The 27,443-nt window shown below is 37.4% G+C and overlaps 1 protein-coding gene and 1 pseudogene across 1 annotated transcript; both read right to left on the reverse strand.

Annotated features, from left to right (window-relative positions):
* Window positions 1–859: 859 nt before the first annotated feature.
* On the reverse strand, window positions 860–14,183 carry LOC104597660 (Mitochondrial substrate carrier family protein). Its single transcript, XM_010259331.3, has 7 exons — window positions 14,043–14,183; window positions 11,324–11,566; window positions 10,738–10,821; window positions 9,229–9,290; window positions 4,569–4,930; window positions 1,355–1,569; window positions 860–1,235 (listed from the first exon to the last, which is right to left on the reverse strand). Exons 2-7 carry the CDS (start codon window positions 11,435–11,437, stop codon window positions 1,179–1,181), a joined length of 894 nt encoding a protein of 297 aa, XP_010257633.1. The 5' UTR covers window positions 11,438–11,566; window positions 14,043–14,183; the 3' UTR covers window positions 860–1,178.
* On the reverse strand, window positions 13,779–19,096 carry LOC148790088 (pyruvate dehydrogenase E1 component subunit alpha, mitochondrial pseudogene; annotated as a pseudogene).
* Window positions 19,097–27,443: the final 8,347 nt, after the last annotated feature.

Below are 27,443 nucleotides of genomic sequence, written 5' to 3' on the forward strand. Positions count from 1 at the left end.
TGGGAATGCCTGTCTGCCTGAGACAGAGAATATCAATTATTTGGGTTCGGGTAACGAACGCTTGTTGAAGCCGGATAAGCGCTATCTCCCCCACCTCTCTTTAGTCTATACCCGGGTAAAGAGTACACACTGGAAACTTGCTTATCCAGACAAATGGACAAATTTAAACTTGCTTAGACAAACCGTACTTACCCAAGAAAAAAAAAATGAACGCCGCCTTATTTGACTTCTTTTAGACAGATATAATCCAGTGGGCGGTCTCTGATAATAAATTGATTGGTCCTGTATTTGGTTTTGGTCCACATGGGAGAAATTAACAAAGATTTAATATTATTTTGTGCGATCAGAATTTAGGATGGTTTAACTTGTTCATACTTCAATTGGGCTATTGTTTGGCACCATTAACCTGAAGGATCCAAATGCAAAATATATATTTGATTGCCCAGTCCAGCAGCAGCAACAACTTAGAATCGAGATAGGACCACTATCACACTGACACCATCACAAATCATAGGCCTAACTTATTAGATCTAAGAGATCTATGAATTTTACTTGTCCAACTGACCGAATGAAGTCAGTCATCCATGAGATCCCAGACCTAATATTATAAACACCTTAAAATTGCTGCAGACATCACCCATGACTTCAGCACCAGTATGAAAATAACCACAGGCATGTGACGGCGAAGCATTTAGATTACCAACATGCAAATATGAAATCATTAACCACGACTAATCGATACTTCAAACTATCAGTATCCAGTCTTCAAAATAATATTCTGTAATCTGTCGTCTACAGTCCATACAAACACCCAAATAGTCGAAAACCCCAAAAAATAGAATCCAGTCCAGTTCACAAATTGAGTTTAGAACTACAAATATTGATTGATGGAATTAAACTGTTTTAAATCTATGAAATCACTTTAATCCACGTCAATTGCCAACAAATCATGGCTAAGAAATTGCTTATCCCTCCAAAAAAATCACCAAAAATAGTTTTTGACAGCTCCGAAGAATTATTAAACCTACACTTGAATGGCACTAATAAAAACTACATTAAATCATTAATTGCCAAGGCTGCCAGGTTTCCAAAAACAGCCTCCACTAAAGTACATAGAGAAACTTATTATCATAGTTGAAGCTTCACTCCTATTAAGTATGAACTCCTAAGTTGAAACTCTACAATCCAATAGATTTCTCCAGTTTTTGGATTTGGTTCAGGAATATCCATGTCATCTGCAAAAGCATCCAATTAATAATCATAACAGAAATAGAAGTTGATATCCAAACAATATCGACTTGGAATTCTAAAGACAAAAAAAGGGGAAAGGAAAAAAAAACGTTAGATATATTACCATGACATGCGGAGCAATCCTAACACAATAGACAGGGAACCCTGTGTAGAATTTAAAAGGGCCTCCTGATTTCAGAGTTTTCATGGTACAGTCCAAAGAACCAGTGTATGGATATTTTCCGTTGGCATCAGGTTGCATTTTTTGTATTTGGGTTTTGACATAGTCAAATGGTAAACTGCAGGCTGAAGCAAAGAATCCAGAAACAGCACTTGCTCCTGCAAGATGTAAAAAATACGAGTACCACTAAACCAGAGCTTGAAGAAAAAGTAAAATTTGCCTGAGAAAATAAACAAGTTTACAATGTTTAATTAAGTTTACAACGAGGGCCAGTGTTTAATAAAGTCAGAGTTATGACTGTTACAAGGAAAATCAAATTACTTCAAATCATACAAGTATATAAAAGAAAAATGCATCAGTATGCCAGATCAGGTTGGCAAAAAATTCTTTTGCATGGGCAATGATTAGGTGTCACCTAACCGACAAAAATTAAGATACATCCATTAAATTTCTGACAGATATTGAGCTACAAAATTGTTGCATGTAAATGGTAAAAGGGAGGCTTTATATTTAGAAAAATAAAAATATCAATAACTTTTACACCTATCTAGCACTAGTGTGGTTGTACTTGTTATAGTGGTATATGTCATTACCAAGTGAGTCAATTGTCTAAAGTGCCTCTTCACAGATTCACTATAATTCTACGTATTAAAGATGCATGTAGGCATGAATTTAACATACAAATGTGAGCATACATTTAATCACTTTGTAAATACTTTGTATGGCAACTTGTGTGACACTTTGGACTTTTAATCACTTAGAAAAGACAGGACATTTGAAAACTAGGGGTTCTTGCCTAGGCAACTCGGCACTCCCCTGTCGCCTAGAATTGCCTAGAGATCTCAACAACTATGCTTCAAGCTTATATCGATCAGGTTGGCCTAAATTAGACTTGTGCCCACATGGGAGATGAAAGACAACAGAGGAAATTCATTCCATAATTATCATAGAATCTTGCTCGAAAAGTTGGAGCAGCATGTTATTTAGGCAGGTCTACTACGGCATCTACACCATCTGGTGGACCAGGTCTAGCAATGAAATTCAGTCACATTTGAGACTCAACCTGAAACCTTGTTTTCAGGAGGATCACTCAAATGAAAATTTCAAGAATGTTCTTTTTCCAAATACAGAACCAATGCCAGGACTAACATGTCTAAATCTGCATAAAATTCAAATGCATAGTTATCAAAGCAGCATGGAAATACCAAGCAACAAAGAACCACCTTGTTACCTAGGCACCATTAGGTGGTGGAATTTTGACAATTAAGACCTATAATTTATTGTGTAGATCCATGTTGATATGTTCCATATTGTCAATTTCTAATTACTTAAGTAAGAAATACCAAAAGAAAGCCAATAATAACAAGTTTTGCATACAGAAAGAACATGAAATCATCACTTTCATAAGGCAACATCTTAGGTGTATACAAGGTCCATAAATTAATTATAATTTTTACAGAAGTACAATACCTGAACTTTTCCCCAAAAAAAAAATCATATGACAACATCACTTTTAATCATAAATCTCTATTTTCCATTTAAAATCTAGTCAATTCCATAAATCAAAGTAGTAATGTTTATTAAAACATGAGTTCTCATATAACAAGAATCCAAATAATAAGAAGTAAAATCACATGAATCCACACAAGCATTGCAGGCCAACTTCCAGCGAGAATCCAAGCTATTAATTAAGGGAAAATTCCTGATTAGTACGCTCTACTTTGGGCCTAGTGCCACTTTGGTCCCCGAACTTTAAAATGCAACAACTCAGTACCTGAACTTTCAAAATGTGCCAATTTAGTACATACCATTAACCAATCGTTAAGTGGCATTTGAAAAGATACAAATGCCCTAATTTTCTTTATCAACCATCCAAACGTTGAAAAAAAATGAACAATCCAAAAGCCTTGCATCTTCTATTCAAGAAAGTTGGGGTCACCAGAATGCCCACAAAGACATGACCCCAACTTTCTTGAATAGAAGAGAAAAGCATTTGGGACTGTTCATTTTTTTGTCAATGTTTGGATGGTTAATAAAGAAAATTAGATGACACTCAAAGGGCATTTGTGTCTTTTCAAATGCCACTTAATGGATGGTTAATGGCAGGTATTGGAATGGTACATTTTGAGAGTTCAGGTACTGAATTGTCACATTTTAAAATTTGGGGACCAAAGTGGCACTAAGCCGAAAGTACAGGTTAGTAATTGGGAATTTCCCCATCAAGTAATGAACATGCTAATATATATAATGATGCCATGTATCAGAGAGCACAACAAAACAACACAAATTTGTATTCAAGGACAGCATGATCTAAAAGGCATCTATGAAAAAAATCTTGTAACTTGGGCAGGAAGCATCACCTTGGTAACTATCATTAGATGAATGACACCCAACATAGGGAATGCATTTTGTGTTTGGATCTACACCATACATTTCTTACAACAATACTTATTCCTTTTATTGGAGTCTTGGTGCAAAGATAGATGAGAGCATGGTGGGAAATTCCAGACTGGAAAGCTTGGGTGTTTGTCAAACCAAAAAGTTCATCAGTTGCCAATTCAACACAAATAATAATAATAATAATAATAACAACAACAACAACAACAATAACAATAAACAGAAAATAAAAAGAAAAATTTACCAAATTAAAAAAAAAAAGGTTTTAATTTACTATGCCAACTAATTATTGTGCAAAAAACTGCATTAGTTTTCCTCTTTAAGTTAAGGCCACTGAAACCTAAATCTAATACAAACAACTTTTTTGTGTTACACTTAAATATTTTATTGGCTTAGAACAAAAAAATGTTCATTTATAATTATAGTGCAAAAATCTCTTTGCATTAATTTTCCTTTCCTAAGCCCACTAAATCCTAAATCTAATACAAACAACTGTTTGCATTAAACTTCAATATTTTATTGTTTAGAACCAAAAATGTGTTCATTTATATTCTTTCTCCCTATTACAAGGCCTCAAACTTAGCTTCTAGAATCATGTTGTTGAAAATCCAAATAAATATAACCATAAAAACAAAGGGAATACAGAAATACAACCTCAAAAGGAATTAGCCAAGTCACAGATTAATTTTTCATTAGATATCAAAAGAAAAAATATTAATTTTCCATTTAGATCAAGGTTTAAGAATGTGAAATATCTTACCTACAACTGTAGCAGCTTCACCGAAACCAAGGGAATCCTTGAAAAACTCAACACTTTGATCATAAGAGGCAAGCATGCCCATATTCAGTGCCATTGCTCTAACTACAGTAGGACCTGCACCTTTCCAAAGTGCTAGAACCCCTTCATCAGAAACAATACGGTAAAGTGCATGAAATGCATTTGTATAATTCCGTCGTTGTGCAGCAGGTAAAGTGGCATCAGCCTGCATACGAATGAGTGCTAAATCTGCTGGACTTCCAACACAAGCTCCAATTGCTCCAGCTGTCAGACCACAGATTGCTTTCTGGTATAATGGCAACGGCTTGCCATCATTGGCAGCAACTGCTTTGTTTGTCAAGGCCCTGTTACATAAAGGATGACATTTCCAAAGAGGATGAGAAAAAGATGACTGTCATTTTCAGGATAGAATGCAATAATTCCATAGCCAAATAAATATATATCTCTTCTCATCATCTCATGAAGAGAATAAAAAAATAAATATTTCAACAAGTTTTATCAGCTCAAACCAGAACACATGAGCATAACATATAAAATAAATTCAAATTGAAAGTGAAAGCAAACAGATATGTGTCGTGCAAAAGTGTTTCAAGCACCCAGCAATTGAAGTGAAACTATCAATCTGTTTGTCCATCTCCTAGTTACATCATGTGGGACTTTGGGAGTTCAAAGGCAGCAACCTTGACTCAAATTTTTTGGGATGTACATATGAGGTGATTGGTTTATGATTTTGGTTGCAATTCATTCTATTTTGGGTTAGGTATTGATGTATGTTGTTGCTTCTTTAATGGAAATTCTGCAATCTCAGATCTTGTCTACAATAACTAGAGTTTCAGGTATTTAAAAGGTATTTATTATTGCTCTTTTAAAAGTTAATAGACCATTACAAGTGGATAAGCACACATAAAAGGTAATTTGGAAGTTCAAAAGAGTAAGACCATTACAAAAGAGTAAGTACATATTATTGTATAAAAAAAGATAACCAATAAGAACAAACTAATACAAGGCATGCACCTGGACCAAGGCACAAGGTGATCCAAGCCCATGCACACCAGGCAAACACATTTCAAAAGGGACATAACTTGGTTTCAACTTTCAAGTAAGGCAAATGCCTTAAAATATGCCTTCTCTGTCTGCCTAGGTAAACCATTTAAAACACTGTCCCCAACAGCTAATCTACAAAGGTAGAAAGCACCTGAGCCATCTCTAATAACTCCTACACCAGAAGGGCCAGATTATCCAAGCTGCAGCCATCAAAATTAAGTTTTAATGGTGGGAGGCCTCCACTCCCTTGCAGCTCTATGATCTCCTCCTTAGTTCTTCTAAGAAAATCCTGTTATTCTTTTTTCCCAAATGGAATGCACCACAATACAGCTGCCCTTGCACTCCCCCAGGCCAGAGAACTTACACTCTTCTTGGGTTGAAAAATGTTGTAGAGGATATAAATTTTAAATCAACAAGAAGTGACCATCCACAACCAAAAACAGAGAAGATATAATCCCAAACACTAGAAGTAAACATGCAGTATCTGCAACCATGGTTCAAAGTACCAATACATATTTTACAATACAAATCAGTTTTCAGGGTCACTAAAACATTAAATACTGAGAGTTAGGACCTTTTAATAGGTTTAAACATTAATATCCATCCTAATGTATCTATTTGTGAATTTATCAAAATGAAAAAAAAAAAACAAAAAACAAAAAAAAAGAGTATTGTATATTGAAAACTCTGGAGGATCAATACTTTGAACCATGGCTGCAACTTGGTCATGCTGAGGTTTGAGCGTTTGCCAAACCTCAAGTAACCAATTTGCACCCCTGGTAGGGGAAACTTAAAGGAATTCATTCTACTGACATATTCTGGGCCAACTGGTTCAGGAGACTCAGAACTAAGATAAAGTATCTTGCTTCAAGGCTTCAGATACCTATCCTAGTTTAAGCAAAATATGTAGCATTAGAAGAAGGTTAGCAGGTGATCATTGGCTAGTTCAAAGTTTCATCTAATAGCTTGGAAAGATCTTTGCGGACCAAAGGTATTAGGAGTAGATATCAGATCCTTTAAATAAATGAATGGGTATTTTTGGTTCATCTAATAGCTTGGAAAGAATGGGTATTTTTGGTTCTTGATCAGTTGCACATATGGCTTAGCAGGCCTTCGTTGGGAATCTAATCCAGTGAATCAGTCATACAGCACTGGACACTGGAGTAATGCAAATGCAAGAAGGTTGCTTTTTCAAGAATTTTCAAGTATATATGCCCTGGCAGAAAACATATAAGCAACAGTTAAGGAGTGTTAAGAGTAGATAACAAACCAACAACATATCTGGATACCGTGTCTAAGAGGGCCTATCAATGATTGGGACATGGAATCACAGGCAAGAATGTTTCAATTACTGGAGAAAATGAAACCCCAATTATTGGATGAGGATAGATTCTGCTGGAGTGAAGACAGGTCAGGTCAGTTTTCATTGAAGTCAATGTTCAGCAATCATAACAGGTCAGTTTTCATTGAAATCCCTTGAAGCTAGTTGTGGAGTTCTAAGATCCCCTCCAAGGTTTTGCTTTTCATGTTGACGCTCATCAAAGAAAGGATCCCAACCATTGATGTCTTGAGATCTAAAGGAATGGTGCTAGTCAATTTCTGCAACTTGTGCGGTTAGGGTGAGGAAAATACTTAGTATCTGCTCATTCATTGCAGCTTCTCTAGGCAAATCGGAAACTACATTCTTCAGTTGTTCAGATTGCAATGGCTGGTTCCTCCAAATGTTAGCACCTTGGTTTCAGCATGGAAAGCTGGTGCATTTGACAAGACAGGAAGTCTTCTACGGAAAGTGGTTCCCTCGGCTGTTGTGTTGGAGTGTGGAAAAAAAGGAATGACAGAATGTTGGAAAACAAGGCATCTTCTACAAGCAGCTTATGTGGGAAGGTTGAGAGGATGATAGCAAGATGGGCTCTAGTATGTAGTGATTTCCAGGGTTTTAAAGCAAAATCCTTTTAAATCATTAGAGGGGCATCCAGCATCATTTGGAATGACATTTTCACAATGTAAAAGCTTTTTTGTGGTAAGCTAGTTTACTCTGATGATGCAATTGTTATGGGGTGGAATCCATCCTCTCTTTCCTTATTTTAATGAGATCAATTTTATATTTCAAAAACAAATCATACAAGAGAAGACAGGGGTCTACCTTGAAGGCTTAACATCTCATTCAGATTGATACAAAGATGAGATAACATTCTGGCACTTTGTACCTTTGACCTATTGACTTCATTTCTACCTTCCTCTTGACATCATGAGTAGAAGGTTTTGTAATCTTACTTTATAAAGTACTCTGATAGCCATTACTGATCAAACAGGTGGCTGATATCTAGCTAAGGGAAGGGTCAACGGAAGAGAGTTGTAGCAGAGCAACTCTCTCAGTCTCTCCAGGATAGCTTCAGGTTCTACCTAGTATCTACTATTATAATACTTTTTTGTTGGGTTGACCTCAGCATAATGGAAGTTTGTATCTTACTTCCTAATTTATCAGGTGGATTGATGATTGTGCTTGCTGCATATTTAAAAAAAAAAATGCATTCATCCTTGATCTGGTTACTAGGCTGCTCATAAAAAACTGAAAAACTGGAAAACCAAATCGAACCAAAGAAACTGGACCAAAAAATCCAGTTAACCAATTGATTCAGTTTGGTTTTGGTAACCAAGATGAAAACCAGCGGTTAACCAAACCAACCAGTATATGCATATAATATTATATATTCATATATAATATCTCATATTGATAAAATTTAAGTTTCAAGAATTTGATATTCCCGCCCAAACGCCCCTAGCTCCAACTCTCAAGGTCCAACCTAACCCAATTAATTCAGTCATGCCACATTTCATTCCCATTATCTTCTATATGTTAATACGTAATTAATAAAATATAAGCCCAAACACCCCTAGCTCCAACTCCCAATGTCCCACCTAACCAAACTGTCAAATGTCATTTGGACATTTCTCCTTTCCCTCTTCCCCAACCAAAAGCACAGAGCGTCTTAACTCCTCACTCTCAAGTTTTAGAATGAAGTAGAAAATCTCACTTGGTTCCATCTTCCACCTCCATCTCCATTCCTCCCCTCTAATCCCATCTGACCTCTCATTCTTTGCCTCTCTATACTCAAGGATTCTACATCATTGTCTCACAACACGGCTGCACCAGCCATCACATTGCTGCCTCACTACCGCTGGATGATGGCGCTGATCTACCACAGCAGTTCAACACCACCAATGATCCAGCAGGACCAACATCACCTTTCACTTTTGTACTCTGCTTTGCCTTTTTTTTAATTCTTGGAAATCCATTTTTTACCGTATTGTCTATTATGTTGTTGTATATTCTTGGACGTTTACGGAGATGACAAACTGAAAAACCGAAATGTGGTTAACCGGTCGTCCAGTTAACTGGTTGCTTCAGTTCGATTTTGGTTTGGCTTTTCAAAAAACCAAATGGTTCAGTTTGGTTAACCTAACCGTGAGCACCCCCCTACTGGTTACCAATTGGAAAAAATAATTATGCAAGAAAAGTGTAGTTTTTCCCAGGAAAATGCACCATATCATGGCATCTGTGTGCATCTGTATTACGCAATTAATGTACACAACTAACCTGAATGATCCAAGTCGTGCTGTTGTGTACGTAGCTTGCCTTAGCAATCCAGCTGATAGACCCTGCTCAAAAAACGATGTAACTTAGGGAAAAAAAATAGGGGGCATAGAAGGAAAAATAGATAAATTATTTTCTTTTTAGAATCATGAAGAGATCATCTTATCCAAAAAATAGTTGTCAAAATCTTATGATTTACACCATTGTTTGCAATTCAAACTGCTAAATCCAAGGTTTCTCATTTAAAGATTACCATTTAATCTTATGATTTATGATTTTTATAATATTTGACGTTAATCTTGATATTATGATTTATCTGTTTATTATTCAAATATTATGATCTATCAGATTCATGTGTTTGAACCAAATTCCACAGAGATCTGATTTAAAGATTACCATTTAATCTTATGATTTATGATTTTTATAATATTTGACGTTAATCTTGATATTATGATTTATCTGTTTATTATTCAAATATTATGATCTATCAGATTCATGTTTTTGAACCAAATTCCACAGAGAGAGGACTCACTTGTACCTTATTTCAAAGGGATGTTTATAAAATATTTAATACCTTAAAGACTTCTGTTGGTTATTTAAAACCTTTATTACTTCAATTTTCATCCATATGTGGGTTAATCAACAATTATGTATGGCATTACGGCAGTATGGGTTAACTCACATTGAAGGTGAACTTGATTCTTGATTATATCATCTACCATTTATAGCATTCAAGTGGTAAACTTGGAAGTAGCACTACTTACCATATTCCCTATATATATAGGCAAGTGATCATTTATATCAACAATTTGTTTGAGAATTGCATAAAAATTAAGAACATGAATCCACTTTCCAACAAAAAGGCAAGACCAAAGTAGAACTAATTCACTAACTTGGACTGAAACGTTCATTTTAAAAGATTCTGCATTTAACAAATTTGTTATTGTGGTTAAGGACTTGAAAAGTATCACTAATATGATTCCGAGAAGTTCTTGACTTCTATGTGATTGCTTTTATCAATTCAAATAAACAGAAAGTATCTAATACCCAATATGTACATCCTCTCCAATTCAAAATTCCGGCTATTACTTACCATATCTATCTACAACAGATGCAATATCCTCTATAGATGGTGAATGTGAATGCTAATATTACAACATAACCTCCGACACATTCTTTTTGAATTTTCTACATATTTTGTCCAAATTTCACTTTTGGAAGTTGGAATGAATAAAATCAAGTACAAAAAACAAAAAACAGTTCAGATAATCATATATTTCTATATGAGCTTGCACAAACTATAAAATAATTTTTTATCTACTTAGATCTACCAATTTTAACTTTATGGTTCTGAATCAGGTAGAAACATTGGTTTCGACTGAGATGTTATGAGATGCCGATGTTAGATCAGATACCCTCATTCCTTTAATAGCAATATTCCTTTTTTAACATGAAATCAATTAAGGAGATCAGAAACCAACTAAAATTTTTCATCAGTCCAAACAAGCAAACCTTGTAAAAGGCGCCAATACCCTCATTCTTGATCATGTTCCTGGTCACTTGGGCTGCTGATCCCTGACCCAGTTGAATCCTCACCTGAAAACCATGAAATATAAGCTAGGCATTCCATAAATGACCAAAAGCATAAATCATTTCATTTATTTGGGGTAATAACAAACTAAAAAACACCCATTTACTCAAAAAATTAGCATCCCCTCCCAAAAATACAGAGGAAAAAAACAACTTACAATCGAAAGGGTAAAACATGCAAGCATACATCACGAGAAAAGAACTCAATTAGTTCGAACTAATCAAATAAGAGAAAAACTCATCGAAACCCCTAGGTCCATCTAGAATAACCCCAGATCCTCTAATAAATCCGACTTTAAAAGCGAAATAACAAAAGAAAGGTAAGAAAACCCGCACACTAAAAAAGGCTCCATTAATTCGAAACCGATCAAATAAGAGTTAAACCCAGAAAACCCTCATTAGCTCATCTACTCAAACACCAGATCCCTCATTGAAAACAACTTCAATACCAAACGAATCAGATAAAAAAAACACACTGATCATGACTAGCAATAGCTATAACTGATACCTTTATCATGTCCACTGGTTGGATAACACAGGTTGCAAGCATTCCAGATGCTCCTCCATTAACAAATGGCTTGACGGTAGGCCAGACACCACCGGTCTTGGGCTTCTCTCCCATTCTTCGATCTAGGGCGTGAGAAGAACGAGGGAGAGAGAAAAGCTTCGGTGGAGATGAAGGGGATCAAATCTGAATCTCCTCCTCTCGAACATAAAAGAGTACTTCGGAGCTTAGTAGTTTGCCCTATGCCTATGAAATGACAAAAACACCCTTTAGTTTCCTTATTTTTACTATCCCTATTTCAAAGCCCAAATATGAAATATGTTTTACAACCATACACTATTTCAGTCCAACAACCTACCTAATGACCCCTCTCTATATTTCTTTGCTAAAAAGTCATCTAAACATTAGATTTTTGATGTCATTAGATAAATAAGGGGTGTCCACACCACATTTTGTGGGAGGGACAAATCTATATTACACCAATCTATAATTGTTTTGAACTATGCATAGATTGTGTGGGATGGACTATTTTATATCCACAATGGGCATTCTGTAGGTCTAGTTTTTTTTATTTCATGTATCTCATATACATTTTTTGGGAGATCTATATAGTCGATCATAAATATCTAATTTTTGCATTTTATATGATAAGTAAATTGAAAAAAAAATGCATCAATATGTAAGGCAACAATTGCATTTTTTTAAATAATTAAAAAAATATTATTTTTAAATATTTAAAAAATAAAATATTATTTTAAATATTGTTTTATTGATAAATATATTAAAAATTAATATTTAAATAATGAAAAAATAGTTGAGAAGAAGAACTGTCGAACTTATGCTAGAATTAATATTAAAATTTATTATTTTATTGATAAATATTAAAAATTAAAAATTATTAAGAGATTAAATAAAATGAGAGTAATTTGACCAATGTAATGTAGGTGCATTACACTGAAACCTTTCCACAAACTGTCTACACCATAATGTGGATCATACACGAGAAAATACTATGAACGATAAATTGGAGTGTGGTCTGTCCTTATCCACACTATTTTGTGGACGGGGACCATCCACACATAACAGAATACCATATCTTGCCATGGATAATGACCAAAATGGTCACGTCCACGATATTCACACACTACCCGAACGCACCTAAAACTAAATTATGCTCATCACTTTCCAAAATGTCTTTTATAACAAGTCCCTAAGTTGTATTGCAATGCAATTTTATTTCAAATACTACAAATATATGGGAGTGTAAATGAAAAAATACAAATTCTGGTTTAATTTTGTTTTGGATTTTACTTTAGGTAAAATACAAAAACCTCCCTTGAATCTTGAAGTTTTTGACAATCATAATAATCTCCCCTGAAGTTTCACTTTAGCAAAAAACTCCCCTAAATTTTTAAGGAATTCATCAAAAACCTATCGTCATTGATAAAGACAAAAAAATGTTAAACTGGTGAATCAAATTTCCAAAATATCTATTTTACCCTTTTTATAAATTAATTTGCATCTATTTTTACTAAAATACCATAGTCGACATGTTATCCTCTTTTTCTCTCCCGTACGTCGATAGAAGGGCTTTCAGAAAGCTTTGCACCGTACTTCACTCATCATTTCCTTTGGTTTGAGGATACCAAAGATGGAGGGTCAGACGGCAAGGCATACCGGTGAGGGAAATAGAGAATCGCTTTCTGCAAAAGCCATTCCTTTGAATTTGGAAGCTAGCAATTATATCTTTAAGCCCTCCTCGTATAAGAGTCAATGGCATCAGGAGCTACCATCTTTACTGGTGTTACTAGTGCTAGCGAACAGTCAGGGTTGCTGCTTCCATCACATCTGAGATTTTATGTCCTCGTTTCAGCCAACTCCTCCATGAGCTCGACGTGGCTAGGCCCAGGTTTGTTCTTGACCTCACTGGTCTCGATTCCTCTCCTGAGGCCCGGCTATTGGAAGCACTGTCTACCCCCCCCCCCCCCCCAATGTGTTGGCCTGTTCATGGTTTCGATGGGAGATTTCGCTTGGAACCGGAGGCTGAACTTTGGGACCAGCCCAGATGTTTGATTATAGTCCGACCCACTAACTGTCCTTGTTCGATCGGAACCATGTCCCCACCAAAAAATCTGTTGCCCTGGGCTACTGACCTTGGAGTTTACTTTGTTGGGCCAGGGCTAAATAAGCTGATTGAGGAAGTGACCCATAATGACCAACAAGGTCTACCTCTAGCACCTACTTCAGCCATTGATGTCATGCTGAGAGTGAAAATCACAGAGAGCCATTTGAAGGATGATTCGCATTGTCCGGTTTGTAAGGAGTTTAAGATTGGTGAAGAAGTTAGGGAGATGACGTGTAAGCATATTTACCATTGCGACTACTTTGTTCCTTGGTTGCAAATTCACAATTCTTGCCCAGTTTGCTAGCACGAACTGCAAGCTTCGTTTGACAATGATCTTCGTGTTGATGATGTGTTGTGGATTCTCAAAGGGAGGAGGTTAGTAACCACCACCGGCATGAGAACCACCAACAAAAGAAAAAGTTTCAAGTTTCAACCGAGGTAAAATTGTATTACTTCTTTATCTCATTCACTTACGGTGGTTGTTCTTACAAATCAAAATTGTAGGCAAGTCCAAAAGAGCTGCCATATTGAGTGCTTTGAACAACTGACCTTAATTGGCCGCACCATCACCATACATAGCGAACGTGACAGTATTACCTTTGGAGTACTTCTGCACCAACAATTCCATGCCCACCAAAGAAGCCAGGGTCCTTGTAGAAATGTATGGAGCCTCCCTTTCCATTAGAGCAACCAGCTTGATGGTCCATCAGTCCAGCAAAGGACTCAAGAAGGGTCTCACCCTCATCGAGGAGAACATAGTGATCTTGGTCGGCATTGATGATGCAGTCCTTCTTCGTGATGGCAGCTTCCATGCCAATAGAGACAACTTCTTGGCTGCCATAGAGATGATAGAAACCGCGGATGAGCTTAGCCTTGTAGAGCGAGTCCACAGCGATCTCCATACGGCGCATGACAGCCATGTCTCTGAAAAAACCGAGGAGTTATTTTTGGGTGGTTTCAACGATGCAGGAGAGTGCATCGATCTTGTGGCTGGTGAAGGGGGCACTTGTTTCGATGGTGATGATAGAAGTGTCATCGACAAATGAGGAGAACGAGCGGTCATGTGGCGATATCAATAAAAATAGATGCAAACTAATTTGTAAAAGAGTAAAATAGGTATTTTGAAAATTTGATTCACCGGTTTAACGTGGGATGTTTTTGTCAAATTATTTAAAATATAGGGGAGATTTTTGCTAAAGTGAAACTCCAGGGGAGGTTTTTATGATTGTTGGTAACTTCAGGGGAGATTTTTGTATTTTACCCTTTACTTTATTCTGTTTCATGTCTTATTTTACTTCATTTGTATACCAACCAAACAAAATAAGATAATTTTTGAAAAAAAATAAATCATAACTTGCACCAAAATCATTTGCACTACCATGATTTTGCATCATTGTGTAGGTATATAGTACAACGTGGATGCATGTGAATGGCTTACAATCAACTTTCTTTCTACAATGAATCCGTGATGCATCATAGGCCTACGATGAACCCACAGCATGCATCGCGGAACCACGATAAACCTGCGGTTCATCGCACGCTCTCAACAAGCCCACTCGCATCCCGAGCCAAGGGAACTTGGGCTGAACCCGCGGCGAGACCCGCACATGCTCAGACTTGCGATTAACCCATGGCCCATTAAGGAACGCGGCAAGATGCCACATAGGGCTAACAAGACGTCGCCCGCCAAGTGGTGACGTCACTAGCGCCACGTCAACTAAGCAATGCACACGAGAGGTGGTAGCACACATGAGTAATGATGACTCTTGAGTGAAAGGAAAGTCGATCATCAGAAAGATCCCCCACGAGACACGTGGCGAATACTCAGTGGTGCACTTAATGATTGACAGCCAGCACAATATCCCCTTTCCTGATAGGAGGCGAACACCTTTATCTCCTACCTTTTACAATCTCGGGATCTCCTCCATAAATAGAGATCCTCCTCGTATTGAAAATCATTCGGCACTCAAGCACTCTTTGCCTTGGACTCCCGACTCTACCATTCAAACCTAACACCTTAGCCCAAGATCCAGTCTCGCTCTAATTCTCGGTCTTTCTCTATCCTTTCCTGATAGGAGGCAAGCACCTTTATCTCCTACCTTTTACGATCTCGGGATCTCCTTTATAAATAGAGATCCTCCGAAAGATCCCCCACGAGACACGTGGCGAATACTCAGTGGTGCACTTAATGATTGACAGCCAGCACAATATCCCCTTTCCTCATAGGAGGCGAGCACCTTTATCTCCTACCTTTTACGATCTCGAAATCTCCTTCATAAATAGAGATCCTCCTCGTATTGAAAATTATTCGGCACTCAAGCACTATTTGCCTTGGACTCCCGACTCTACCATTCAAACCTAACACCTTAGCCCAAGATCTAGTCTCGCTCTAATTCTCGGTCTTTCTCTATCCTTCAAAGAGACCATCACCCAATCTAGCCTTACCCCACCTACACACTACAAATAAATTTGCATTGCAACCAAACACAGACTAAGTTTTTTGCTTTGTGATGACTTATCTATAGTTGTCCGACGTTGCGAATGTTTGTCCAGCGAGATATGAAATTAATGATAATGTTCTACATCGATAATAAAATACATGGGGCCTGCACTATTTATAGTGGGAGTGGATGAATTTATTATTGGCATAGAACATTATGATTGGTTACACAGTCCATCCAATAGCCATCACGTTCAACTAATCATTGATCAGTTAATATGAAGTTGGTAATTCTAATTGGTACCACAAACATATTTACTCTCTCATTTTTATCTTTTTTTTTTTCTTTTTATGAGGGCAAGGGCTTATAACATCCTCTATCCCATTGGTGTCCATTTCTTTTTCTATTTTTTTGCTTTTTTGATAGGGAAAATTCTCGATTAGTATCCTATACTTTTGATCTAGTGCCACTTTGGTCCCCAAACTTTAAAATGCAACAATTCAGTGCCCAAACCTTCAAAACGTGTCAATCTAGTACCTACCATTAACCAGCCGTTAAATATATTTGAAAAAGAAACAAATGCCCTTCGAGTGTCATCACACTCGAAGGACATTTATACCTTTTTCAAATGCCACTTAACAGTGGTTAACAATTGATTAACGGTAAATACTGAATTAATACATTTTAAAAGTTTAGATATTAAATTATCACATTTTAAAATTCAGGAACCAAAGTGACACTAAGCCCAAAACATGACTATTAATCGGGAAATTTTCCTTTTTTGATATTTGATGGTACACTCGAATCCTTACATCCCTTCCCAAGGTTGGTGGTGTCGAATATACATTTCCACTGAAACAAACCGTTTATTAAATGATTTATTAACCTCATTGCATCATTTATTAACCTCTTTATGTATTAAATGTATATCCAAAAACCTTTATGGGCTTGGATGTATGATTCAGCAATTACCCATTTCATACTATTAACCATGCTAGGCCGGTTTACCAACTAGTCAGTTGACATCTTACAACATGTGAACCAAAGGAACGGAAAGAAAATCAAAGCCAGGATATTTAAAATTGTTAATTAGAAAAACAAAGCAGGGCAAATTGGCCATTTTAGAGAGATGGAAACGTTAAGTGCGAGAAGAAATTCGGTGAGACTTGAGGGCCCCACGTAGCATGAATGGAGAAGCTTCAAAGTAATGCATACTGGACCAAGAAAGGCAGAGAAGGTTAGAATATACGTGAGTGGGGTCCGGCCCCAATCCCCCAAATCCCAATAGCTTTTCATTTTCATTTCCAGTTTGCTTCCCCAAATTAATGTATTATTAGTTGTAATAAAAGTGACTTGAGTCCGGATCAATGGCAATTAAACAATTTACGCACATCACAGGTGATAGGTTCATAGGTTTGTGCCAATTTCTCCTCAGTCCTCACACATGTAATATTTTATATTCTTGAACTTTTTTTCTCAAAAAAAAATGCAAATAAGTGTGAATGCAAATATGTAGAGTGTAAAATGGGCAAAATTAGGTTAGTTTTGTATTAGCAAATTTATCTTTTTACCAAGCAGATTTTTAACTGTAATAGATGCAAACATGAATTCCAATAAAACGTATATTTTTTTTTTTATCAAAAGCCCACTTGAATACAAATTTACTTCTTTTTTATTGATATACTTTAATATATATTGATCTGTCATTTATCAATGTATAAATGTAATATTGCCAAACACAAACAAAAGTGAACCAGAATACAAATTTACCTGAACCGAGATTTAACACTCCGTTTACATTGTTTCCAAACACAGCCTTAAGGTCTAGGCAGACCCGTGGATCCCTAGTCTTCTCGGTTGATTTACCCCTTTCCCGGCTATGGAGGGGCAGAGGACTTGCGGGTAGCAGAATTTATTGACCCAGTAACAAAAGTATGGAATGAACAAAAACTCTCCACACTTAATTGAATTCAATTAAGAAAAGTAGGGAACCATTGAACTCTTATGGGGGAGAACAGCAACGATAAACATAAACTGGTTTGGATTAAAACCACAAACGGGGATTTCAAAGTTAGCTCCATGTACAAGCAACTAACTAACAGAGCAGCTTCAACTTCGTCATCTTTTGAGAACATTCTGTGGAAAAAAATTGTGGGCCACCAAGAGTTCAACTCTCTGCTTAGCCGGTGGCACTAGGAGGCTGATCGGCGAATAGGAGTGTTTGAGCTAGTGGCTAGGCCTGCTAGACACTAAAAATAAAAATAAAAAACATGTTTCTCGTTTCACACATGACTGTCTGCAAATCAGACATTATATTAAAACAAGAAAGGCACAAAGAGCAGGACAAGCTTATATTTACAACACCACATAATTGGGATTAAGGCTTTGTTTGAATTGATTTAAGCATTACCAAAGGTCAAATGACCCCTAGTTGAATTGATCCCAAAGTATCCCTTCCATAGTGGAGATGCGGAATCATGCCTACTGATGAGGGCAGATTTGGCCACCACTGACATCATGACACAAGGCATCTTGGAATAATTGGGTGACACCTCAGAACCACCTAGGTGACAATTTGCCTTAGCCAAAATGATGGAGTCCTAGCTGGTGACCTAGCGACCTGCCTCTGTCGTCGACCTAGTGACCTGGTGACTTGCCTCTAGCGCCGACTTGGCGACCTACCTCTATTGCCGACCTGGCGACCTGCCTCCACCGCTAACCAAGTGACCTGCCTCCTCCACCGACCTGGTGGAAACCTAACTGGCGACCTCGTCCACAACTCGGGGCGGCTAGCAGCACCTCATCCAGGGCCGACCTATGGTACCTCGTCAGAACTGGCTGAAGCGGCCTCGACGTGAGGAGCAACCTCCATCGAGGGCTTGTCGACTTGATTGAGGTCCAGGTGGCGACCTGCGAAATGTGCTCGCCAACAAATTTTGCATGCATCCTATCACTCTTGGGTCTCTCAGGAGTCATCTCTCACACTGAATGTTCTGGAGGAAACCGAGTAAGGCGCAAAGATTGGCCTACGTGCATGACTACCTCCAAGGACTTTGGACAGTTAGGCATGTCTTCCCGGAGATCCCAGACACATTGTGTGATGACCACACCAAACAAATATAAAGGCCTTACCTCCAACATCAGAAGGGACATGCACAATTTATTTCTCGCAGCTCTCTTACTTGCAGCTCTCTCACAAAATCTCCGCATTCGCTGACTTAAGCATCAGAGTGCCCACCCCGGGTAAAGCAACCCAGGCACTCTCATATTATTTCCTTACAGTCAGGCATCAGAGCCACCTCTCCAACTTGTCACCAGTCAGCTAGGCATTAGAGACACCTCTCCATTTCATCACCAGTCAACTAGGCATCAAAGCCATCTCTCCAACTAGGCATCAGAACCACCTCTCTAGCTCATCACCATTCAGTTAGGCATCAGGACCCACCTCTCCAACTTGTCACCATCCAGCTAGGCGTCAGAGCCACCTCCTAACTCATCACCATTCAGCTAGGTGTCCAAGCCACCATCCAGTTAGGAACCATTCAGCTAGGCGTCCAAGCCACATTCTAGGTAGGGATTATTCAGTTAGGCATCTGAGTCACCAGCTAGCCGGGAGCTGCCAAAATGTGCATCATCAATTGGTGCCGTCTGTGGGAAACGTTGCAAAAGGCTATGTTCTCTCCCAATTCTCTAAGCCTCAAGTAATGACATCTTCAAGCAACAACAACAGCGCTTGATTGAAAGAACCCTTAGGGGGGCGGAAGCAAAATGATTAGCCCAAACGTATTCTCGTAGTCTTGCTCAGACAGAATCTCCCTAATTGTGAGGCCACCCCCATATGTCGAGCCCTACGAGCTTTATGCGAGAGTTGACAGCTAACAGAATGTGAGGCCACCCCACAGTTCGAGCCCTCCATGGTTCCCGTGGGAGTTGATAGCCAACAAACTATGAGGTCGCACCACAGATCGAGCCCTCCATGCTTTGTGTGGGAGTTGATGGCCAGCAGGTTGTGGAGCCGCCCTCGCAGGTTAGTCCTGCCGAGGTGACGAGGTGTCTATAGGCCGAGGTGCTGAGAGCAAAACTGGATTGTCAAATTCCACTGACTTGGAGACCTGCCTCCGACCTGGTGACCTACCTCCGCTGACTTGGCAACACACGTAATTAGCCCGGACAAGCCTTGTCAGCCTTGTTCGCAAGGTCGCCCCTATAGGTCAAGCCCTCCATGGCTCCCTTGGGAGTTGGCGGCCAACGGACTATAGTCGCCCTTGCGGGTTGAGCTTTTCAAGGTTCCCATGCGAGCTGGAAACCTACAGTTAGTAAAGCTGCCCCCGCAAGTTGAGCTCCTTGTGGCTTATCGTAGGAGTAAACGACCAGCACCTTAGAGGACTGACACAGTGCAGTCGTGACACTGACCCGCTATTTAAATTCCAACATCGATGCACAAATCACAAGGGGAGGCCAAACCGCATTCAACATCAAGGACCCCTAAGTCGACCTCAAAATATGTTGGTAACAGGTCAAAAGACCTACGACAAAGCACAAATCTACTCCCTTCGCTGAGCTGATCTTAGCTCGGGAGTGGGGGGCAATTGATGAGGGCAGATTTGGCCCTCCACTGACATCATGACACATGGCATCTCGGAACAATTGGGTGGCACCCCATAACCACCTAGGTGACAACTTGCCTTAACCAAAATGATGGAGTCCTAGTTGGTGACCTGGCGACCTGCCCCCGCCACCGACCTGGTGACCTAGCTACCTGCCTTCGCCGCCGACCTGGTGACCTGCCTCCTCCACTGACCTGGTGGAAACCTAGCTGGCGGCCTCGTCCACAACTCGAGGTGGATAACAACACCTCGTCCACAACTCGAGGTGGATAACAACACCTCGTCCAGGCCGACTTGTGGTACCTTGTCAGTACCGGCCGAAGCGACCTCAACGTGAGGAGCAACCTTCCTCGAGGGCTTGCCGACCTGATTGAGGTCTAGGTGGTAACTTGCGAGACGTGCTTGCCAACAAATTTTGCATGCATCCCATCAGTCCCAGGTCTCTCGGAAGTCATCTCTCACACTGAATGTTTTGGAGGAAACCGAGTAAGGCGCAAAGATTGGCCTACGTGCACGACTACCTCCGAGGACTTCGGAGCAGTTAAGCACATCTTCCTGGAGATCCCAGACGCATTGCGTAATGCCCACGCCAAACAATGCCTATATAAAGGCCTTACCTCCAACATTAGAAGGGACATGCACAATTTAGTTCTCGCAGCTCTCTTACTTTTAGTTATCTCACAAAATCTTCACATTCGCTGACTTAAGCATTGGAGTGTCCACCCCGGGTAAAGCAACCTGGGCACTCTAACACTGTTTCCTTACAGCCAGGCATCAGAGCCAGCTCTCCAGCTCGTCACTAGTCAGTTAGGCATCAGAGACACCTCTCCAGCTCATCACCATTCAGCTAGGCATCAAGAGCCACATCTCCAACTCGTCACCATCCAGTTAGGCATCAAAGCTACCTCCTAGCTCGTCACCATTCAGCTAGGCGTCCAAGCCACCATCCAGGTAGGAACCATTCAGCTAGGCGTCCAAGCCACATTTCAGGTAGGGATTATTCAGCTAGGCATCTAAGTCACTAGCTAGCTGAAAGCTGCCAAAATGCACATCATTACCTACATGAACATGTTTTCCACGGTATGGTCAGTGGGCCTTGTGTGTATCCTATTTTGCCCCCATTTTTGAATCATTGTATGATACAAAAAAAGTCAAGGCTTTGTTTAGATAGATATTTATAAAACAATTTCATATTTTTGGAAGTACAAAAGTAAAAAAAAAATGATGTAGTGTTTGTTTCATATACTTTATACTTTTGAAAGTATGAAAAATATCAAAACCACGAAGTCAGTTTTTCATATTTTGTGTTTCTAGCAAAATAGTGTTTTGTTTTGTGCAAATGTCTCCGATAAAACTCTCAACCCTACCTTTGCTCGCCATAGTTGGAATTGGACCGCTGTCGTCGGTCTTAGACCGCCAAACCACCGGAAAACATCACCAGAAGCATGAACATACATGCTTTTACCAAATAGAAGATGGTACTTCTACTTTCAAAATCCTACCTTTCAAAATTTTTACCCAAATAATTTTTAAAGCAAAAATACCAAAGTAAAAGTATTTTATGTATTTTGTACTTAGATATTTTTAAAAATATACGACCTTTTTTCTTTTTATTCTTGAAGAGTGTTGAGAGGGCTGGAGGGGATGGATGTGATAAACCTAACTCAAATTTTCATTAAAAAAAGACTAAGAAGAGGCGGATCAATTTTGCCATGTGATAAGTAATAAATAAATTCATTGGAAACAAAGTAATAAGTTGTTCAATTCATCAACTTCAGCGGGTATCAAATGGGCCCTGAGCCATGAACACATTGGCATGTATGTTCATCATTCCTTGACTCAAAAACTAGAAAACTCCTGTCTATCTTCTATTTTCAAGCTAGTGAGTAACAAAAACAGTAGGATTCTCATGGTTCACTCATTGAAAGCAAGTTTATTAAATCAACAATTTATTGGTTAGACAAATGGGCTCCATAATTTGGAAATGGCATGTAAGGATATGTTTGGGTAGGACTCTCCTCTAAACAATACTACTTGAAGAATGCCTTTTTGAGCCCCAGAAGAAATGGTTCTTTTGAGTCTTAATTTTTTTTTTAAGTTCGAATAATCAATTATTAAAATGAGCTTTGACTCCAAAAATTAATCAGCTTAATTCATTCCGATTTTACCGGATTTGGATACCTCCTGTCGTATTTTCAAATCACCCCTATCTGATCCATCTGAATATCCAATAGAATAATCTGAATCAAATTTAAATCAGGGGTTAGAGAATCCAACGGATTCAAATTCAAATCGGATCATACCCCAATTCAATTCCCATCCAATCTATTTGCATCCCTAATCTCAAATGAAGTCTAACATGCAGCTTCACTCTTACATTTATAAATAATTCTCTTTTCTTGTTAGGCAAATAGGCCCACAAACTATTATTTGCATCTCCAAACTAGAAATCACGAGTTTGTTTGGGGTCCAAAAGATGAAGAAGAATGAAAAAATCCATGCATTTTTTATTGGCTACTTATACTTGCTGTCCTTCATGTGTTATTTTTAGTGTGTATGTGTGTGTGATAGTCACTATTTCAAACAGAAGAAACCTATTCCTAGTTGATTTAATTATATAACAAAACCAGGTCAGAAGTGAGCTGGTACAGGTCACCTTTGGCTTTGAGTGTAAGTGAAGGCCACGGGTGACCACCCTGGTTTGCTGGTTTACTTCGCTCCTACTATGGTGGGATCAAAGTGTCGTACCATCTCTTGATTTTCACACATGAACACAGATCGTTTGTCCTCAGAAAAAAAAAAGGTCCTCACAACATTTGCAACCACACATTAGGAACATCTTCATATTTCTATATTTTCATTCCTGAGGATATATTCTCGATGCACCGCTGTAAAATGTTGTGATGACATTTTTGTGAGGATGAAATCTGGATTCATCTGATAATAATGAATTTTAAATCTTAAACCGCTTATTCCTAAGACTAAAATCTAAAATCAACATTGAAAATGCATGTGTTCGAACACATGTTTTTGGGAGATTACATTAACGCCCCACAAGCGCTGCACATACACATCTCACCGTATATTGGGAATATCTCCCGTAGATGTTTCCAAATTCCAATACACGGGTGGGAGGTATTGCCTGGTTTGGCCATGGAAAATACAAAATGGCCAATCCTGGAAGGCAAATATGTCATTTTCATTGAGAGATGTTTTGCATTTTCTTGCTATCCTTTCGTGTGGAGTGTGGTTGAAACATGCACAGAATGAAAAATAATAAAGACTGCAAAATTAAAAGAAAAACGAAAATTATTTCCCACTAAAGGTTTCCAAAGTAAAATAGAGAACCTCAGAAGGGTCTGTAGGTAATTTTGGTGTGTAACATTTATGACGCTTGGTCTGCTCCACGAGAACCTCAGCTAACCCCATCAGACTACCTACCACAGATTGAATAGGAACTTCAATTACCAAAATAACCTCATAACTATAATGGAATGGCTATCACATATCGGAAGTTCAATGAAAGCAATGGTTTTTAAAATCAAACCCGAGATTAAATCAGTCAGGGGTTCGATTACTGGGTTGAACGGTCAGTCCATTCTGACAAAGAAAAAAAAAGGTCAAATTATTGAAAGGGTTTAAATAATTAACCGTCTGATTCAGTGGATTAACCATACCGTTCAACGATTTACTGACTAAAATCAACAGTTTTTTGAAAAAATCCAATTTTAAGGGGAAACGAAATCAATCACCTAACCAATTCTCAGTTTTTTCAGTCCAACCATCTGGTCTAATCCAATTTTAAAAATAGTGATGAAAACTGCCCTTTTTTTTCTTGTTGAGAAGCCCTATGAAAATTGCCTTTTAGTTCCTCATGTTGGTGTTTATAGGCATTTGTAGCTTTACAATATTTAATTAAAGGGGTATCCTCACATATGAATGTTTTTATTTTTACATGTTAAGTGTTGAATGATGTACATTTTCTCAACGGGAAAATCTATGATACCGAAATGGTATAATACTGGACGATTTTTTACAAATCAAAACACCGGCTTTAAAACTTTCCACTATCATAGTCGAACTATTTCTCCAAACAAAATAAATATAGATTGCATTTGCTATTTTCAAGTTTTTATGGATTACAATGCTAAAAGTCAAGTTATGAAGGTGTTTTTTGTCTTTTCGAACAAGTATGTTTTATCTTGTGATTGGGAGTCTAGGACTGTGCCTGAGAAGAAAAGAATGCGCCCAAATCACTCACATTGATTTGTGCAAGTCACTTGTTAGGGTTGATGGAGTGTTTGTCACACCATGGTTGAATTTGTGAACATACGATGGAAATACTGCCATGAACCCCAAGACTTATGTTGAAAACAAATGATTTCCCTTGAAAAGTTGCATTCAATAGGAAAATCAAATCTTTTTTTTTTTTTGCATAATTTGGATGACTGTTGCAAGACATGTCAATCCCCAACCCTTTAATTGAGATGGTGGCTCAGTATCTCTCAATACTCTCAATATGGAGGCATGGGATCAAACCCGCATCACTACAAGCTCTCCATGATAGATAGGATTAATGAACCTCTCACACGTAGAGAGCGAGAGAGAATTATTCTTATTTCTTATTTTTTGAATTACTACTTCTCCCCTCACTCACTTCTCTCATTAAATAGTATATTTAAGGTATTAAGTATTAATTCATTAAATCCTATATATTTAGGTTTTTTTCACCAATAAATTCAATTAATTAGATTTATATCCAATGTTTTTACAATACACAATTCATGTTTTTTAAAACTGATCCAAAACAAAACCATTATTCTATCTAAGTTGCAATATGAAATTCAACATCTAGGGTTAAATGGGTAAACCCATGATATTAGAGTTACATATTAAATATTTCCAAATAAAATAAATACAAAAAAATTGGCACGTCTCTAATATTATATTAATCATATTAAAGAAAAATAAGTATGATAAACATTAATGGGTAGAAATGAAATACAAAATTTAAAATCACAAAAAAAAAAGAAATTGCTTTCCTATTTGGTGATGGATCAACAATTCAGTCTTATTTTAGGTCAAATGTGTCACCCTTGATATCATAATTAAATAATAAAAATAAAAAATGATAAACAAAAAATACAGAAAAATTGTAAGAAACATATGGGCACATCTTTGATATTATATATATTAAACAAAAATAAGTATGATTAATAAGAATTATTTATATATGCATAACAATATAAATGATTTTAGAAAAATCTGGACACACTATTACTATCATGATCACCATTTAAAATTGTCATATAAGCATGTACAAATTTGCTAGTGAATATAAAAAACCAACTTCTAAATCAGGATTAGGAAAAAAAAGAGGCAAAAAAAAAAAACTAGTATAATAAACCCAGATTATAGAAGGGCCAGGAAAAGAAGAGGCAAAAAACTAGCATAACAAACCCACATTATACAATGGGCCAGTGTTGCCCAAAAGTAGGGGTGTCAAACTTTCAATCGATCGGCTTTGGATTGGATCCAAAACCGATCCAAATCTTATTAAATTGGATTTGGACGATCCATTATAAATTTATAATGATTGGATTGAGCCAATCCAAAATAAATTTCTTCATATTCTTATTGGTCTGAATTAGACTTGAATCAAGTTTCCGATAATCCGATCATGGGGCCAAACCCTTGTGGCCTTGCCCAATTTGAAACCAATCAAAATTGAAGTCGGCATAAAATCATTTTTATGAAAGTACTTTTGCAAAAGCACTTTTACAAAAGCACTTTTGTGGAAATACTTTTATGAAAACATTTTTAATGAAATTACTTTTATGAAAACACTTTTAATGAAAGTACTTTTACAAAAGCACTTCTATGAAAAAACATTTTTACGAAAGCGTTTTTATAAAAGAACACTTATATGGAAATACTTTTAGAAAAACACTTTTGTAAAAGTACTTTTATCAATGCACTTTTGTGAAAGCACTTTTATAAAAGTACTTTTTCAATACCAAAAGGATATATTTTTGTAATTTTTAGATTTTTTTCATTTTTATAATTTTTAATATTTTATTTGATTTAGATTAGATCCAATCCAATCCATTTACATTTTAATGGATTGGATTGGATTTAATTTATATTGAATTTGAACTGGATTGAATCCAATCCATTTATAAATAGACTCACATTGGACTGGGTCGGATTGGACCAAATCCAGTCCAATTGACACCTCTACCCAAAAGTTTAAAACCTGAAAATTCAGCCCACCAGCCCAGACTGTTCCAAACTGCTTGAAGCCCGATGCCATCGGCCCATCAGTAGTGCCTTAGAATATAAGTGACAATATGTGACATCTCCATTATCTGTACCAAACCGTTGTTTTAATTTTGTCACTTCGTGATTTAAGAAGTCTCTGGTCATACACGCTGTGACAACATGCCTTTTGAATCCTTTTATTTCTTAAATTCTTTCTGTACGAATTATTAATTATTAATATATATTTTAGGTCAAAACATATAATATATGAATAAAGGAACTATGGAAAAATATGGGATATTTATATATTTTGATAGTTTAAAACATGTTTATATTAAATAAGTTGATATCTATAATTAAAAAGAAAGCTTAAATTCTGATATATACATATTTTAATATTCTATGCATATATTTGAATATAAAATATGCCAGATTTTCTATTCTACATATGGCTAGGGATGAAGAGGAAGAGATCTGGCGATTGGATTTTTTTGAGGTAAAGAGAGAAAGGTGGTTATCGGATCATCATTTAAGCCTTGTCTCAATTATAAATTCCGTTTTTTCATTTCATTCTGTTTAATGCCATATCTCAATTAATTCCTTGATACTTCAGACTATGTTATATTTTGTTTTATTCTAAATCTTTCAGCAGACCCTTCAACTTGTAATAAATCATTACTTCTTACGGG

This window comes from Nelumbo nucifera, chromosome 7 (assembly GCF_055504915.1).
Source record: "Nelumbo nucifera cultivar China Antique chromosome 7, China Antique-T2T, whole genome shotgun sequence".
Lineage (NCBI taxonomy): Eukaryota > Viridiplantae > Streptophyta > Magnoliopsida > Proteales > Nelumbonaceae > Nelumbo > Nelumbo nucifera.